The sequence below is a fragment of the Kryptolebias marmoratus genome, linkage group LG6, assembly GCF_001649575.2.
Source record: "Kryptolebias marmoratus isolate JLee-2015 linkage group LG6, ASM164957v2, whole genome shotgun sequence".
NCBI classification, from domain to species: Eukaryota; Metazoa; Chordata; class Actinopteri; order Cyprinodontiformes; family Rivulidae; genus Kryptolebias; species Kryptolebias marmoratus.
The window spans coordinates 11,559,161-11,575,792 of NC_051435.1; the positions used below are offsets into that span (position 1 = coordinate 11,559,161).

Sequence of the window (16,632 nt, forward strand, 5' to 3'; positions counted from 1 at the left end):
TTTTTTTTTTTTTTTGGTTACTCCTCAATAGGATCTTTGTGCCGCATGTATCAGCCGCCATCTGTAAATATTTATGGGTTTGTTTTACGCTCGCAGAAACCCTGCAGCTTATATTGTTCTAGCTCTGCGTGGATGTACTCATTCAGCGCAGGGGGAAAAAAAAATGGTGCATTCATTTCAAGGCAGACTTTGTCTCTGTCAGGTATTCTGATGGTATCTATGAATAATATTTTGCAGGTCTCCTCCCGCAGCTCATCGGCGTCGCCCCGGAGAAAGCTATCAAACTCACGGCAAGTCATTCCGCCGCGTAGCTCAGTGTTCAGAAAGTTGCTCTGAGTGATTCGCTGTGAATGAAAAACACGCACGGTGCAGGAAGAATCTCCGCAATCAAGATGTGACTGCAGCTCAAGTTAACATTAATGCCTTTTGCTTCGAAGATTGTGTCTCATTTGCCTTCTTCTTCTTCTTTTAATGCCTTCCTTCTTTTCGTTTTTTTCCCCCCCAGGTGAATGATTTCGTCAGAGACAAGTTCACCACAGAAGACGATACCATCCCTCTAACAGCGGAGATTCTCGCTGGTGGATGTGTAAGGATTATTTTAGTGATTTTTATAAATTCTGCCGGTAAACTAAACTAAGACCGAAGAGACAAAGTGGGCTTGATTTCAAATAATTAGAACGTTGTGTTAGTGAGCCGAAGAGACATGTAAGCAAAAATGATTCAAACTTAGCAGGCAATTAATGACGATTAGTGTTTCATGGTGGTATTCTGAGCCGATATTTAAATATTCATGTGTTGTATTAATACAACATTAAACCTCTCGTGCTGCAGAAACAGCTCTGAACCGACCGGACGCCTGCGGTGTTCAGCCTCAGATTCAGTCCGAGCTCGTTGTCGCCCCGCCGCTGAAGGCGAACAGGAAGCGATGACGTTTTTCGCCACGAGTCCGTGTTCTCGTTTGTCTATACCGTTAGCAAAAAATATCAGATTTAATAATAAAACGTGCAGGAAGCAATCCCTGGGCCAACGTCTACAAACTGATCAACCTTTGGAGGCAACTGGATTCAAGATGGCGGCCACAGCCAGCTGACCTTAGAAAACACATAAGTGGCTATAAGTCGGCTGATTTTACATATATTGAGCTAAAACTTGGTGTGGTAGTAGCTGAGCATCGTGCTCACCACATAGTTTGAGCACAAGACATGTGACATCATTGCCTAAAACTACGTTACTACATTTTCTGCTGATAAGTAGCTTTTTTTTTCTTTTCTCAGACTAGTTTTCAGTTGTAATTGAATATTTATTTTTTAACATTGTACTACTTCACTTCCTTTTCTGTTAATTACTTTAAAACAAGCTTACATTATATGAAGAAAAGGATTTTTTTTTTGTGTGTGTGTAAAGTAGAAGAAAAGGAAAAAAACATTTCATCATCATTTGGATCTTCGTCAAGTGTTTATTCTGGATTTAATGAGAATTACACCAGCTGGTATTCTGGCAAATCCAAGTGATTTATTCAGAGCTTTAGTTTTCTTGCACTGAGACTGAAGGCGTATTGTTCTGCCTCTCGTGTCCGCTGGCCGAGACGAACCTGAGACCCAAACTCTAGATCAGTCTGCACGGTCAGGTGGGATTTTTTTCTTTTTTGGGGGGGAATTTCCACATCTGGGCTCATTTGCAGCTTGGTAACATTTTCTGAGAGCGACACGGGATTAAAGATGTAATGCCATCGCTGTGCCTCTCCACTGCGTGGAAATGAAAGAGGTGGGACGCGTGGAGGCTGCAGGTTGGGCTCAGAGGACCGGGGTCCTCGAGGTCGCGACCTCTGTCAGAGCGTAATTGGAGGAGGAGGCCCTGGAGGCTTTCTGGACGGAGCGCGGCCTAAGCTCAGCGTGATTGAGTTTGACAACGGGGCACAAACCTGAGGCGTGGTCCCTGCGCAGGTCCGCCCGCGGGACAAAGACGTCTCCGCTCTGGAGACGCGACGAGAATTTGGGTTTCCTCGGTCGATTCGGAGGGGTTTCTGACAGTTGTTCTGCACGCGCACGAAAGTTTACATTCAGGTTAATCTGATAACTGGTTGAGTTATTGCTGAAGAAGATGAAAGAGAGGAGCCGAGCGCATCCATCTTCAGAGGAGCGGATATTACTCCTCCTCTTTGAAAAAAAGACTAAACGGACCAGAGCTTTTTTTAGCCCTTTGCTCGGATGTTTACAGATAAGACCCCTGCCCTGAGTGTCAGCAGCAGCCATCCTGGGGCCTGATTAGATTTGGGGAGGGTGATAAATGTGCCCGAGTCAGAGGGTGCCATGCCTTCGGGGCACTGCTTTCCTGGACCTCGAGCCGTACCGGTGAATCAGGGCTCTCCCCTGGGAACGAAGGGGGTGAATTGGGGAAGTGTGCAGGGCGAGGCCAGGCTGGGCCGCTCACCCTGCCACAGGAGGTGCCTCAGGGGGGGGCGATGGGGGGGCAGAGGGCTGGTGCCAGGGTCAGAGCTTCCCGACCACGAACCGGGACTTTTCCCGACCCCAGTTGTCCTTCTATCAATGCCTGCTTTTTTCCCCTCCTTCTGTCAAGGCCGTCCTGAAAGCATGGGATCAGGGTGGAAATAAAGTATCTTTTGTGCTGAAGTTTACTGAGATAATTCTCAAAAATTCCTACATGGAAAAATGCTTACACACCATCACCAGCCTCACCCCGAGTTCATGCCTCTGATAACACTCAGAAACATAAATGTCTGCAATTAAAAATGAAAAAAGAAAAGAAATTCAGATCCAGTTTGTTTGTTTGTTGGCTGCGTCCTACAGGCTGGAGCATCCCAGGTGATTTTCACCAATCCTCTGGAGATCGTTAAGATCCGACTGCAGGTGGCGGGAGAGATCACCACGGGCCCCAGGGTCAGCGCCCTGAACGTTGTGAGGGACCTGGGCTTCCTCGGGCTGTACAAGGTGGGTCAGCACCTCTGCAGCTCCGCGACGCCCGCAGAGTCCACCTCTGCCAACGTCACACAAGGACAGGAAAAGGGCCAGAGACGCAATAACAACATCGCTTTTTGCTCCACTTTACAGTGATGGTTCAGTGGAAAGGTTATGAACAGTTAATATCTTACCTGTTGTAGGTAGCTCTGTGAACGACCTCAGTTTAGAGGAAAAACGGGTTGGGACTAGCGGTTAGCTTGTCAATCAGGTCAGAATTAATCTTTATTTCTCCAAACTGAGGTCGATCAAAGAGCTGTCTACAACAGGTAAGACAATAAGAGTTCATAACCTTTCTACAGAACGCCATTTTGAGAGATTTGAACTATTGCTTTAAACTTTTAATGCGTTGTAGGATGCAATGCTGTTTGAAATTATCAAAATTGTATAGAAAAGTATCAAGTCCTCAGAGTTCATAAATCAATGGATTGTCAGCACAGTTTAGTCAATCAGCTAATTTTTTTAACTTAATTGGATAAAAGGTAGTTTTAGCCTAACTGTGAACGTCCTCAGGTACCTGTGGTTGGTAAATAAATATAATAAAAAGTCATGTAAGTCGTGAGTCATAAATATTTTCTGTTAAAAAATAAACACAAGCTCTGGAGCTTGTTCGGTTTGTTTCATCCGTGTCAGCTGTCGCAGAAGCACTTCTGTATTCGAACAGGCAGCGGCGTGTTTGCGCCAAACGTTAATTGTGATCAGAAACAGGACTCCGAACATCAAAACGCCGCATTGTCGACTGTTTGCAATTTTTCCAAAACGGCGTTAAACGCGCCGACAGATCTGCAGCCAGCGGCCGATGGCGGATTAGCGAGGGATTACGCTTCGCTACTGCTCCTCTCCAGAGCCTCGTGGCTTTACGGCCGAGCTCGGAGTCGTGTGTTCGTACTCTGCTGTAATGAGTGGCAGCCTGTGTGTGTTTAAAGGTTGGCTTCCTTTAGGTAAAAGAAGCCAACACACTGAAGCCTGTGTTGCTGCTGTGTCCCCGTGATGGATCTGTCTTTTGAGGCCCAGCTCTTCAGCGGCCCCTGGGGCTCTTTAGCTCCATCATCAATACTAAAGCCCCCCTGTTGGAGGAATAAATCACCTCCCCAGCCTCCTAATCCCTCCAGACAAACCAGCTCTACCTCTGTCTTTGCCTGTTCATCAGCCCTTGAGATGATTACAATTTTCTTTATTTTATTTTTTCCCCCGTCAGGGAGCCAAAGCTTGCTTTCTGCGTGACATCCCCTTCTCAGCCATCTACTTCCCCGTCTACGCCCACACCAAGGGGAAGCTGGCGGATGACGAGGGAAGGCTGGGGGCCCTGCAGCTGCTCACTGCCGGAGCTATCGCAGGTAACAAACATCTGGAAAACTCAGACGTCGCCGTTTTCGTAAAAGGGACGCGTCACGTTGTTGTCGTCCCCCCCCCTCATCAACAGCCTGGCTTTATATATTGAGCTCCTCTGCTGCACCGCACCACGAGGGTATAGCCATTTCAGTCCCTGCGTGGCGCTGCGGCGGGGATATCGGGAGCGCGGCGCAATTTGCGCATAGTCAAAGTGCTTCATTATGTGTTTTCTGTGACAAACAAGGTGTGCCGGCGGCATCGCTGGTGACCCCTGCCGATGTCATCAAAACCAGGCTCCAGGTGGCGGCTCGAGCGGGCCAGACGACATACAGCGGAGTCATCGACTGTTTCAGGAAGATTCTCAGAGAGGAAGGCTTCAGGGCATTTTGGAAAGGCGCAGGAGGTAGAACACTCATGCATACACACATTTATTGTCCTCCAGGAGCTTTAAGGACTGGAAATGGAAGAAGTGTTTAGTTGTTTCGCTGACCTCAGAAATACTTCTACCTCCTGTTAGCTCGAGTCTTCAGATCGTCTCCGCAGTTCGGTGTAACCCTGGTGACCTACGAACTGTTACAGAGATTCTTCTACGTCGATTTTGGAGGACAGTAAGTACTCCGACTGTACAGATGAAAAAACAACCCTCTCCCTGCGTGACACGGGGAACTCTAACTGGGCTCTTTCTTCAGCCGACCCACCGGCTCAGAGCCCGTTCCCAAACCCACGGTGAAGGACTACCCGTCCGTGACCGCCGACCACGTGGGCGGCTACCGCCTGGCCGCCGCGACCTTTGCTGGCGTGGAGAGGAAGTTTGGCTTGCACCTGCCCAAGTTCAGAACGGCCGGGGATGCGACGGGCCAACCAGCGCCTCAGGCCTCCTAAACAGGTCGACCGCGAGGGCTGCATGTTCCTCCGCTTCCTGTCAACGTATCTGACCGACTGTTCTACTCTAAATGCTGCATGGGTATGGCTTTTTGGATTATTTTGTTTTGCAATGCTTGCACACTTTTACTGTACATATTGTACTTCTCAACAGAGGGACATTATGGCTCAGCAAATGATTGTTACTGCTCTTTTTTTTTTTTTTTTCCTCCTGGTGTGTGATAGCTTTGGTGTGCATGTGCCAGCTACCTTTAAAAATCAAAGATGTACAGATATTTTCAAAATATTTATTTTGAAATTATAACCAGGGACAATGGGGGAATAATTTAAGTGTATTTATTGTATTTTATTGAAATAAATCATTCAAAGTGTTTCTACTGTGAAAAGTACATTCCCAGTTTGGACACCGAGCTTTGAGCTTTCAGATCCCGTCACGGAGCAGAACCGGCGTCCGGCATCGTCCTTTTTAGGCATCCAGCCCCACTGATTATTAGAAAACAAATACAAAGTCTGGACATTTCCCCATTCTACGAACAAGTGAACATTATCAAGTCGACAGGAGCAGAGATGACAACTTCAGCTACAGCTATGAGATGATTACAATCCTGGATGTTTACAGGCGTGATTGTTTGACTGAATCTGGAAATCAACAACAGCTACAGTATGACTGACTTTTTTAAAAGTTTGGCTTGAAAAAAAATCAAAATTAAGGCTCTTCTGCTTTAAATGATGAAGGGTAACGTTAAGGCATCTGGCTGAATAGAGAAAAAAACACCTTATTTTTGTAAATATGGCTTAATGTTAGTGTCTGAGGTTGGTAGCCCTGATGTCTGAGGAAGACTGGTGATGGTCCAGCTAACTGACCAGGTGTCTATTTAGGAAGAATGTAGAATATCCGATGTCTAAACTTCTTTCTGATATGACTTCTCTTTCTTTCAGTCGCGGTATTACAGCTTTCTCCTTCCGTCAGCGCGGAACTGACATCTAACTGGTCCCTCAAACGCTGCGCCCGGCGCCGCCGAGCTCAAGCAGCCAGACGCTGAGCCGCCAGCTCCTCGGCGTCGTCTCTGTTCTCGTTGATCTCCGTCAGCGTGTGAACGAAGCGGGTCCACTCGTCGCTTCGCGGAACGGCGGTTTGCTGCGAGGGGGAGGGGCACAGCGGAGGCGTGACTCAATCTGCACGTAACGGGCGGCGTCCGTTCGTATCGATAATGGCTAAATAACAGACTGGAGCTGCTCAGGATAGTTATTTAAATCTTTGAGGTGCTCTTTTAAGTAATCTCATTAGAGTAAAGTGGCCATGCTGGGTAATTAATCGCTCGTGTCTGCAACAAAGCACGCACAAGTAATTACATCAAACTGCATTAGCTGTGATGTTTGCTTACCTCTCCAACATCATACACGAGAACTTGTCCGTCAGAGTCTCCCACGGCGATTTCTCTGCCTGAATGAGCCCATCTGATCCTGTTGAGAGCTGGGTTACCCTCTACTGTGACGCTGGCAGTGGGCACCTGAAACAAAACAAAACAACAACAAAAAAAACAGCGTACAGTAACTAGAGGAAATATGCAAACACAAAACGCTTTGAGTTCTGAATACCTCTGTGTCATTGTTCAGGTTCCACAGGTCGAGGTGGCCGACTCCGTCCACGCAGGCAAACAGCGCTGGGTGCGTCGGCGACCACATGACGTCATACACGTAATCAGAGTTGTCTTCAAACGAGTACAGTGGCTTATTGTTCTGCGGGAGAGAGGAGGCACGGCGGCGCTGATTTATTCAAATGAATGCGTCTTCACTCGGCGCCGTTTGCTGTAATGTTTTATTATACGGAAGCATAAAGAGATGCATGTGTGAGGTGAACAGATTAAGACTCAATATAAAGCAAGCCGGCAGGTTTCAGAGGCTGCGTCAGTTTAACCGAGTGCAAAGTGCGTTCATTACATTATATTTAATTAAAAATATCAAGGATGATCGAACTCAGGCAGCACATTTCATGTTGGGCTAATTTAAAAGCATTTGACCACATCGAAGGACTGTGTGGTGCCCCAGCTCCACACGGCTAAAACCGCCTCTCTCCTTAAAGGGCTTTCCATACCACTTTTGGCATTTTTCTGTGGGAATTTGTGCCCGTTTATTCTGTAGCGCATTTAAGACGCCAGGCATTGATGTTGGATCAGAAGGTCCAGCTTGTAATTTGTTCCAGTTTGTCCTCTAGGTCAGAGGTCCCCAACACCCGGGCCACGGACCGGTACCGGTCTTTGGATCATTTGGAACCGGGCCACACAGAAAGAATAATTAACTTACAGTATTTCATTTTTTATTCATTTTCGGAGTCTGAAGGACATTTATTTTGAAAACTGACCAGATTCTCTCTTCTACATCCATCTATGACTCCCTCTTGATGTGTGTCAGAACGCTTATCTAGGTCACGTGATCCGTTACCGCTAAAAACAAACCAACAAGCAGCGAAACGAGTAAAAAACAAACGTCTCTGGACGCCCTAGATGGGACCGTCTGGTTGCTGAGAAACAGGCTCAGGGCTCCCACTGATTCAGCGTTATGGTGAGTTGTATTCTTTGTGGTGTCTCTTATTTTGAAGGGCATGTTTAAACACAGAGAACATTAGGAGGAGGAGAGGCTGTTCTTCATGTTGATAATGCAACACCAGGACGCAGCTAACAAAGCTGCAAGGACACGTTGGACTTACGTTTATTATGTTTTTTTAAACCCGTTTTCATGACGCTCGTATCATTTTATTTTGTTGCATTTATCCGCCACACCTTTAAAGGCCGGTCCGTGAAAATACTGTCTGATAATGAACCGGTCCGTGGAGCTAAAAAGGTTGGGGATCGCTGCTCTAGGTGCTCGATGGGGTTGAGGTCAGGACTCTGTTTGGGCCAAGTTCTCCCACACCAAACTCAAACTGTTTTTTAGTACTCCTTGTTTGATGGAACCATGTTGGAACAGAAAAGGGCCTCCCCTGAAGGATTGTTATAAAGCTGGAAGCGTAAAACTGCCCATCACCGGAGACCAGGAGCCTCACCCAAACCCCTGAATTCAAGTAGCCAAATACTTACATACAGCTAAACAAACCTAAACGTTAATTTTACGCTGAGTACCTTGGTGCTCCACAGCTTGACCGTCCAGTCGAAGGAAGAGGTAACAAACAGGTGGGAGAAGTCCAGAGGCCCTGCAGCTGTGTGGCAGTGGATTCCTGTGATGGGGCCATGGTGACCCTCGAACATCTCACTGATCCCCGCTTTGCTGTGGGGGCAAAACAAAGATGAGACGCGCTGACAAAAACCAACTGAGAGCGATGATTTCATCTTTGAAAGCAACAGATGGGGGGGGGGGGGACTGACCCTTGGCTGGAGCGTTTAAACATGCAGAAACATTAGAAAAAAACATTTTGTTTTCATCTGAAAGGTTACCGGTTTGCGCTGCTGCTTGTAGCTGTTCAGGCATTTCATTAAGCATGAAAGAAAGCAACAGGTGCAGATGGACCTCTCCTGGACATGTTCGCAGCAATCATTTACTTATATCATGTAATTACCAGCAGGGAGGCAAAAAGTGCTCGTGTCCCTTCAGCCACATGTTTCAGAGCTGTTATCCAACTGAGGCTCTGATAATTAATGTAGAGGGGTAAATACTCAGCATGAGTGATGCTTATGCATTATTAACTGCGATGAGAGTATCACACCATTGTAAATGAGGTGGAAAATTATTCCCCCAATTACAGAGGTGATTCTGTTGCGCAAAAACCTAGCAGCTATGCCCTCTCTGTGGACTCTGGGTTTTACTACGAGGACGGCTGACATGTTGCTCAGTGGCAGCTGTGATTTAAGCCACATTTCTCCGCTGACGACCTTCCACCATGAGAGAAGCCCCCGGTCTCTCGAATGAGGACATTGTGGGATGAACTGCAGTTTTAATTCTCCCCGGGATAACTTACTGTAAACAAACTGTCTCACCCAGGGAAACATACTGAGCAAGAGAGGGGAGAGAGAACAGGGGGGAAAAAATGATTTGTTTCCCCTGCATGTGTGCCCTGTTTATATTGAACGACCTTTACAAACACAACTGACAAGCAGAAAAGAAAAACAGGATGACTGGGCAGCAGTGAAACCTCAAACAGCAGGAGATCAAGTGCTGGATTTGGGTTGCACTGGGAAGTGAGTGGGCTTTATTTATTTGACACTCGGTCCTAGGTGGGCCCAACAAGTTGCCTCGGTTTCCTGCCGGGGTCTGACGCAGGGGGGCAGACGCACCTTCCATGACGACATGACATGTAGACGGAGCCGTCCTCGCTGCCCACCACAAAGTTGTTGACGTCTCCGAGAGGGAACGACATGGAGGTGACGGCCACAGCTTTGGACTGCTTGAACACGAGCTCCATGCTGTCCTGCAGCAGGGAGGGAACGTGGAATAACATCCGTGACAAGCTCCCGATTCAGGCTTTACGCTAACACGTGTTCTGCCAAACACAACCTATAAAAATCACTTGACAGCTTTTTTAGTTTTTATTTTTGAAACGCATAATCCTAGTTCAACTAGCACTAGCATTAGGGTCTTGGCTGCACAAATGTAATGACACAGCTGGCAAAAATAATTTCCTTCAAATTGAAAAATGAGTTGCATAAGAAAATAAAAAAGGGGGAAATACCAAACTGGAATCTTAAAGAGGCTAGCCAAAATGACAATTCAGCTAGAACATAAGGAACAGTGTGTGCTATTAATAATAAATATGCTTCCTCCTTTAGAAGTCAAACTTTTTCCTTTAATTCTTCAGATATACATGTCACCTGTGGCTGAGAGAGCATATCCAGACTCCAGGAGCACATCTTGCCATCCGTGGAGATGCTAATCAGGTTGTTGGCGTTCTGGGTGCCGACTACATTTACACAATACACCGGGTGCTGCAAAGACAAGGAAGGTGAAACCGGAGCGTACATTACGCTGAATATAAATCAGGCCGAGCCCGCCAGTGCTCACAGTACCGTGTGTGCTGCTGCTGACAGGGGAGTCCTCTGCACCGGGGTCCTCTTGTTGCTCCTGTTGTCCCACAGCACGATCTGCCCCGAGTACGTGCCTCCGACCACAACGTTCGGGTGGAACTTCGCAAACGAGGCCGACATGACGGCAGACTGTGATAACAGAGGAAGGAGCGTAAGACGGTTCGGTCATCGCCACGTCGAATCTAATCAAACTATTGGGTCTACGCTGTTTAAGTTGACAGAATACAATTGGACGAAATGAAGAAGAGCGTTTCAGTCTCCTGTGAACTGACTCCGAGCTCCTGTGTTTCCATGGCAACAATCGGTGACACAAGCTGATTTTCGCTTCCGTGGCAGCAAGCAATAGCATCCGTTGGCTGACTGTAAATACCTGAAACTGAGGGGGAAAACATGGCTCATACTTTGTGGTTTGATAACCGTGTTGCAGACTGGTGGAAAAACAAAAGCCCTGCTGGGAGCACGCCGCGATGAGGACTTCGTCATTCGTTTTTACGGCTCCAAACGAGCATTCCTGAGTATTACTGATGAGCCGAGCTGTGCAGCTACAGCAACGATCTCTGCACCAGTCGGCGTCCGGATGGTCACACAGGTTTGCCTTTTTATTTACGAAACGCTCTCAAAAATCTGATTTTTTTTTTTTGCGTGAAAAGAGCCAAGTTGAAGTGATTGCTTTATCGGTCTTGTTTTTAATTAGAAAACCCTTATTTTACCCAGAACTCAGAGCAGATTAGTCTTCTTTCTACGAACAAAACTACATAAGATTTTAAATTATCCATAGAACCAATGGTCAGCACGGTGTGTTTTTGATGAACGTGTCTACTTTCTCAATAAAGTTTACAACAAGCAGACAAAATAATGCATTTAATGATGGAACAAAGAACCAGAAGTCCCATATCTACATTCCCTACAGACAACATATCCAACATTTGGTCTAAAATTGGCCCAATTCATAAAAGCTCCAGTCAGATGCTTTCAGTTCAAGCTGATCACAGAAGAGCTTTTTAAAATAAGCATTAAAATAATGCTTTTTTTTGGGGAAATTAAAAAATTTGGTAAATAACTGGATGTTTTCAATTGACTTCCATCATCTTTTTCTCATTTAGTGCCATCCTTTAGGTAAGCCTGCCCCCTTTACTTAGTATGCAGCTAAACGAGTCGTTTATTACTTGCACATAACACAGTAATCAAGTACTTTTAGTATTTGATTGCGAATAAGGTGGCCCGACACCCTTACACTCTCAGCTATCAAAACCACCATTTTTTTTCTAGAAAACTTAGTTGACAAAAGTCATGACAAAAAAAAAAAAAAAAAAAGAAAACTATTGCAGCCAGCTTGCAGGCACAAAGAAAACTGCCTTCACACTTCTGTTCAGCTTGATTCATCTTAGCAGTATGCCTACGACGACATCCGCTCTGAAGGCAACATGTGGTTCTACTCAACTCGTCTTGGAGAAGGAGCCCCGGGGCAGGCATTATAATAAGGCTGAGCACAGAGACGGAGCTCAACTGCTCTCCCAGCTTGCTTGTCGGAACACAGAGCCCTTGTTTAGATGCACATGATAACCAGCCCTGCCCCACGCACTTAATCCCGCCGCAGCGCTTGGATTGCATTCAGCCCTTGCACCGTGGGTCTTCTCCAGAACATGTGTTTGTGGAGAAATGTGGCGGCGGAGGCGAATGCCAGCTCGCTGAACTCACAGTGTGAACGAAGGCAGGAGAGGGCTGTGGGAGCAGAGGAAAGAGGGCGAGCAAAGGGGAACACTTGGCCATGTTCCATGCACGCTGGAGCCAGTGGGGGAGAGAAACAGAGACAGGAGAATTCAAGGGGGGGGGACACTGGTTTTAGTACCTGACAGTGGAAGACATACTCGGGTGTAGCTTTCTTGTACTTCATGTTCCAGACTAAAGCCACGCCGTCCGGCTCGTGCGGAGCCTCCTCGTTGTTGTTGTACGAGGCAACCAGGAGCTCAGGATACTGTTAGAAAAAGAAGAAAAAAAAGCAAACAAATATCTAAAATCTGACTGAATGAATTTTAAGAGGAGGCAGACGTGCCCCTAAGGCTTGGCTGCTCTACGTGGCACTGCTGACCGCCTTCAAGAATGACTAATCCTCCCCTTCAAGACTCATTTAAGTCCCCTAGCCCTTCTGAGAACTTCAGTAATTATTTTTTATTCCTTTTCATCATTTTAACTAAACGGGACAGTTCTGCAGGGGCTCGGATAAACACGGTGGCAGATTTAAAAGGCTCAAAGAAGATTTTTTTTTTTTTTTACCATGCAAACCAATGTAAATCTCCATCAAAAACATACAAAAGAAACATTCTCTGAACATAAACGAGCAGCTTAACTCGGACTCTTGAATCTTTGCATCCTCTTAAGTGCCACAAAGGTGTTAGTGTTGCTGTGAGCAAAGAGTTGGTGTTCAATCACTGTCACATGTCGTTGCAGAATCAGGAATAAAATGACCTTAGACACCAGAGGAAACAAATCATTACATCTTACAGCTCAGTGACAATCTGTATGGGACAGAACCTACTTTTTCCTAAGGGAGCTGTGGCTGAAAGAAATGCTGTCAAACTCGAGCAACATAATCATAAAACATTATCCAAGGTATTTTAAAGGCCAATTAGATTGTTTTTATTTTGACAGGAAAAAGAAAATTGAAACTGAACAACTGTTCAATGGTGCTTTGAGATGAGAGTTTTTAAAACTGGTTTTATTAATGAAAGGACGGTCAGAGAAAAATCACCTGGGGAGACCAGTCCAGGCAGGTAACGACACGATGTTTGGACCAGCGCTCGTCCATGAACTGCCTGGTAAGTGAGAGCTTTGCACCAGCCTGAGTTTCCCTAAAGAAAAAACAAAACAGCACCACAAATCAATAAACAGTTCGACTTCCAATAAGAATTAAGCATGTCAAATTGTTTTTACCCCTCCTTCTCCTTCCGGTCACGACCACTGTAGTCGAAGAAGACGTCCACGTGCTCGGACAGGGCGCGCTCAATGATGCGCGTGCTGCGGTCGAAGAAATTCGTGAACTCCTCGGAGTGCAGGATCTGGAGCTTTTCCTCCTCTGTGAGCTCATGTGGGGGTGCTTGGCAGAGAAACACAAACAAAGATCCCTGCTGCTAAGGGGTCAATATAACACAGAAGCTTCCTCCAACGCCGGGGAAACTACTCCCGTCCTGAAACGACTCTTAAAAGTCCAAAGAACCCCCCCCCAAAAAAAAAAACTTAGGTGGCTCAGTTATTTAGAAATGGCATTAAAGTACCTTCATCGTCTTCCTTCTGGTCCAGTTTCTCAGTTTCAGGCTCGTCGACTGCTTGGGCTGGAGGAATTTCTTCCTCCTCTTCTTCCTCTGTTGATCAGAAAGCGAACGCCATTAAAGCTCAGCTCATAGACTGAGTTAGGCTCTATCAACGTGTGCCCGTGTGGATTATACTTCTGATTATACATTTTGTCAGAGTCAGTTACTATGCAAATTTAAATTAGAGTTAAAAACTTGATCAGAAGGCGGAATAACGCTTCCCTGCAGACATTTCACACCTCTTGGCCACTTTATTTTGCTCCTTTATTATTTCCTTCTTTCAATAAAAGAAGTTTCAGTACAGAGACAGCTCTGGTTCGCGTAATGAACGACCTTCTCATGACTGCGGACCAGGGCTCACCATCTCTTCTCCTCCTCCTTGACCTGTCGGCTGCTTTCGACACAGTGAATCACACCATCCTTCTCAACAGGCTACAGTCAGAAATTGGACTTTCGGGTACAGCACTTAAATGGTTTCATTCATATCTCACCAATAGAACTGAATATGTTTCCTTGGGTCAGTCTAAATCTTCAACTCATACTGTGACTTGTGGAGTTCCACAGGGGTCAGTCCTTGGGCCAACCCTTTTCACCATCTATATGCTCCCCCTAGGTCACATAATCAATAAACACAAGGTCTCCTTTCACTGCTATGCTGATGATACACAACTGTATATGAAAATGGACTCCACTTCTCCTACAGTTCTTCCGTCTTCACTTCAGCTTTGCTTAGAGGAGATAAAGGCATGGATGACTGCCAACTCTCTTCAACTTAACAGTAATAAAACGGATGTCATCCTTCTTGGCACCCCTCATCAAACTCAGTCCTCTAATCTCAGTAGTATCTCAATATTTGGTCTTAATATTCCCTTTTCTACCACCGTCACAAACCTTGGAGTTAGGATTGACTCTAACCTCACTTTCAACTCCCACATCCGTCATCTTTCTAAAGTCTCCTTCCTCCATCTTAAAAACATCGCCAGACTCCGCCCCTCCCTTTCCCAACCGGATGCTGAGAGGTTGATCCATGCCTTTATCTCATCAAGGTTGGACTACTGTAATGCCCTCCTCTTTGGGACCTCTGGTAAAAACCTGCAAAAGCTCCAGCACATTCAGAACTGTGCTGCCCGGGTCCTGATGAGGAGGCGCAAATACGACCATATCACTTCTGTTCTTAATTCACTTCATTGGCTACCGATCAAACATAGAATACATTACAAACTCTGTCTGCTCACCTATCAATGCATCCATGGAGCTGCTCCTGCCTATCTTAGTGAACTCCTCTCATTGCACGCTACTTCTCGAAGGCTTCGTTCCTCCACCTCCTTTTACTGCCTGCATCAACCTAAGACCAAACTTGCCACTATGGGGGATAGGGCTTTTCAGGCAGTAGCTCCACGACTCTGGAATGCCCTTCCAGAGTCCCTGAGAGCCCCACAAGGTGTGGAGGCCTTTAAAAAAGGTCTTAAGACTCACCTTTTTAAACAGGCCTTTTAGAACTGTAAGTTTTGTTTTAAATTGTTAGTTTTAATTGTTAGTTTCAATTGTTAGTTTTGGTATCACTTGGTGCAAGATGTACTACTGTAAGCCCTACAATTTATTCTGTATTTTTATTATTACTATTATTATTATTTTTATTTATTTTTTATTTTTCTTTTAATCTCTGTAGCACTTTGAGATTTCTTTGAAATATAAGGTGCGTTACAAATAAAATTTATTATTATTATTATTATTATTATAAAAAGCTCCACCCAGTGATTATGGGGCACCGCAGCAGAGTGATTTTGTATCTCTGGCTTGCATTTGTTTGGTTTGTCCGCATTATGTCTCTTTTCAAAATAAGAAGAAGAAAAAAAAAAAAAAGAACCTGCTCCTCTAAAGCGGGGAAGTTTGTCATTTATATTATAAGGGACACAGCGCAGCGGGTTTCTTGTTGTCATAGGGACCCCTGTCGTTCCCCACTGTTAATGAGACTCCAGCCATTCAATGGAGCCTAGCTGTCAGTGTAGCTGTTTCCTCTATGTCCCAGTTGCAGGTTGCCCCCTTCTAGGCCACAGGGCAGAGGGTGTAGAGCAGCTGCCTCGGCCCATCCTATTGGACTCGGCCAGATGACGGCATGGTGCAAAAGCAGATGGTGACGCAGGGATTGTCTTGTGCTCTTCAGAGGTGGCACAGGGATGGCACAGAGGTTTTCCGCCTGGCCGCCCCAAGACAAGCCTCTCCCCGAACGACAAGCCTGTGCAATTACCGTCCCAGCGGGAGGTCCTGCGACTCCTATTCAACCCCAGAGAATGTACAACAAAATACAGGCCGCACCAGCTGGCAAACTGCGCACCGGCTCTACCTCACAGGAGACGAGCGACACGTCTTCAAGAAACGCTGTTAAATGTAAAAAGAAAAACAAAACGCTTTTAAATGGAAAGGGGGAATTCTTGCTTTGTTTCTACTGGTGTTTGTCATCGTATGAGCCATACAGTTAATCTAAGATTACAGCACCACACACCAGAATTTCCGTCCTACTGAGATAATCTAAATGATAATGTCATCTGTCACTTTGTCCATAAAGTGATTTATCCTTTTCTCAGATAGAGGTTTTGGGGGGGAGGGGGGGAGGACGAAGGTTATTGGGAGCACTGATGAGTTTACAGAACTGGGTTGATGACACAAGCCATTTCAATGTGCAGCCATACCCGACTCCCAACAGGAGAAGGTTAAAATCTTTCCTTTCAAGGGCCTCAATCAGGCTTAAAGGAAAACAGTAATCACTGTCTTTCAGCTAGTCCCGGCCGTGCTCGTCAGCCCTTTCCCTGGTGAGGCAGCCGGAGCAATCAACCTGCCAGGCATTAGGAGTGGACAGACAATCTGAAAATAAAGGGTATAATGCACCTGCCAGCCAAAATGGCCATTTGGAAAAAAGCTAGTGATCCTGGTGACCCCGCTGGGGATGTTCAGACGGTGGGGGGAGCGGCGGCGAGGGTGGGTGGGTTGCATTTAACAGAATTCACCCGGATCAGCAATGTCCCATACACTGACACCTCTCTCAAAGCAAGTCCAATTATGGCTTTTGTACCACTTAAGAAATAAAAGCTTTTTTTTTGGTGGTGGTGGTGGTGGGGGATG

General features: G+C 46.0%; 2 protein-coding genes across 4 annotated transcripts in view; one reads left to right on the forward strand and one right to left on the reverse strand.

Annotated features, from left to right (window-relative positions):
• LOC108240746 (calcium-binding mitochondrial carrier protein Aralar1) overlaps window positions 1-5,871 on the forward strand; it is a 19,414-nt gene extending 13,543 nt beyond the window's left edge. For all 3 annotated transcript variants that reach the window (XM_017424440.3, XM_037975938.1, XM_037975939.1), the window contains 7 exons: window positions 238-290; window positions 506-586; window positions 2,808-2,948; window positions 4,174-4,312; window positions 4,552-4,710; window positions 4,825-4,915; window positions 4,997-5,871. In XM_017424440.3, coding sequence (XP_017279929.1) covers window positions 238-290; window positions 506-586; window positions 2,808-2,948; window positions 4,174-4,312; window positions 4,552-4,710; window positions 4,825-4,915; window positions 4,997-5,189 — 857 coding nt within the window. In that variant the 3' untranslated portion in view covers window positions 5,190-5,871. The remainder of the gene's footprint in view (window positions 1-237; window positions 291-505; window positions 587-2,807; window positions 2,949-4,173; window positions 4,313-4,551; window positions 4,711-4,824; window positions 4,916-4,996) is intronic.
• LOC108240747 (dynein, cytoplasmic 1, intermediate chain 2a-like) overlaps window positions 5,510-16,632 on the reverse strand; it is an 18,492-nt gene continuing 7,369 nt past the window's right edge. The window contains exons 6-16 of the mRNA XM_017424444.3: window positions 13,477-13,563; window positions 13,136-13,298; window positions 12,954-13,053; window positions 12,054-12,179; window positions 10,187-10,333; window positions 9,992-10,105; window positions 9,458-9,591; window positions 8,309-8,453; window positions 6,789-6,929; window positions 6,575-6,700; window positions 5,510-6,327 (exon numbers count right to left, since the gene is read on the reverse strand). Of these exons, the coding sequence (XP_017279933.1) occupies window positions 6,214-6,327; window positions 6,575-6,700; window positions 6,789-6,929; window positions 8,309-8,453; window positions 9,458-9,591; window positions 9,992-10,105; window positions 10,187-10,333; window positions 12,054-12,179; window positions 12,954-13,053; window positions 13,136-13,298; window positions 13,477-13,563 (1,397 nt within the window). The 3' untranslated portion in view covers window positions 5,510-6,213. The remainder of the gene's footprint in view (window positions 6,328-6,574; window positions 6,701-6,788; window positions 6,930-8,308; window positions 8,454-9,457; window positions 9,592-9,991; window positions 10,106-10,186; window positions 10,334-12,053; window positions 12,180-12,953; window positions 13,054-13,135; window positions 13,299-13,476; window positions 13,564-16,632) is intronic.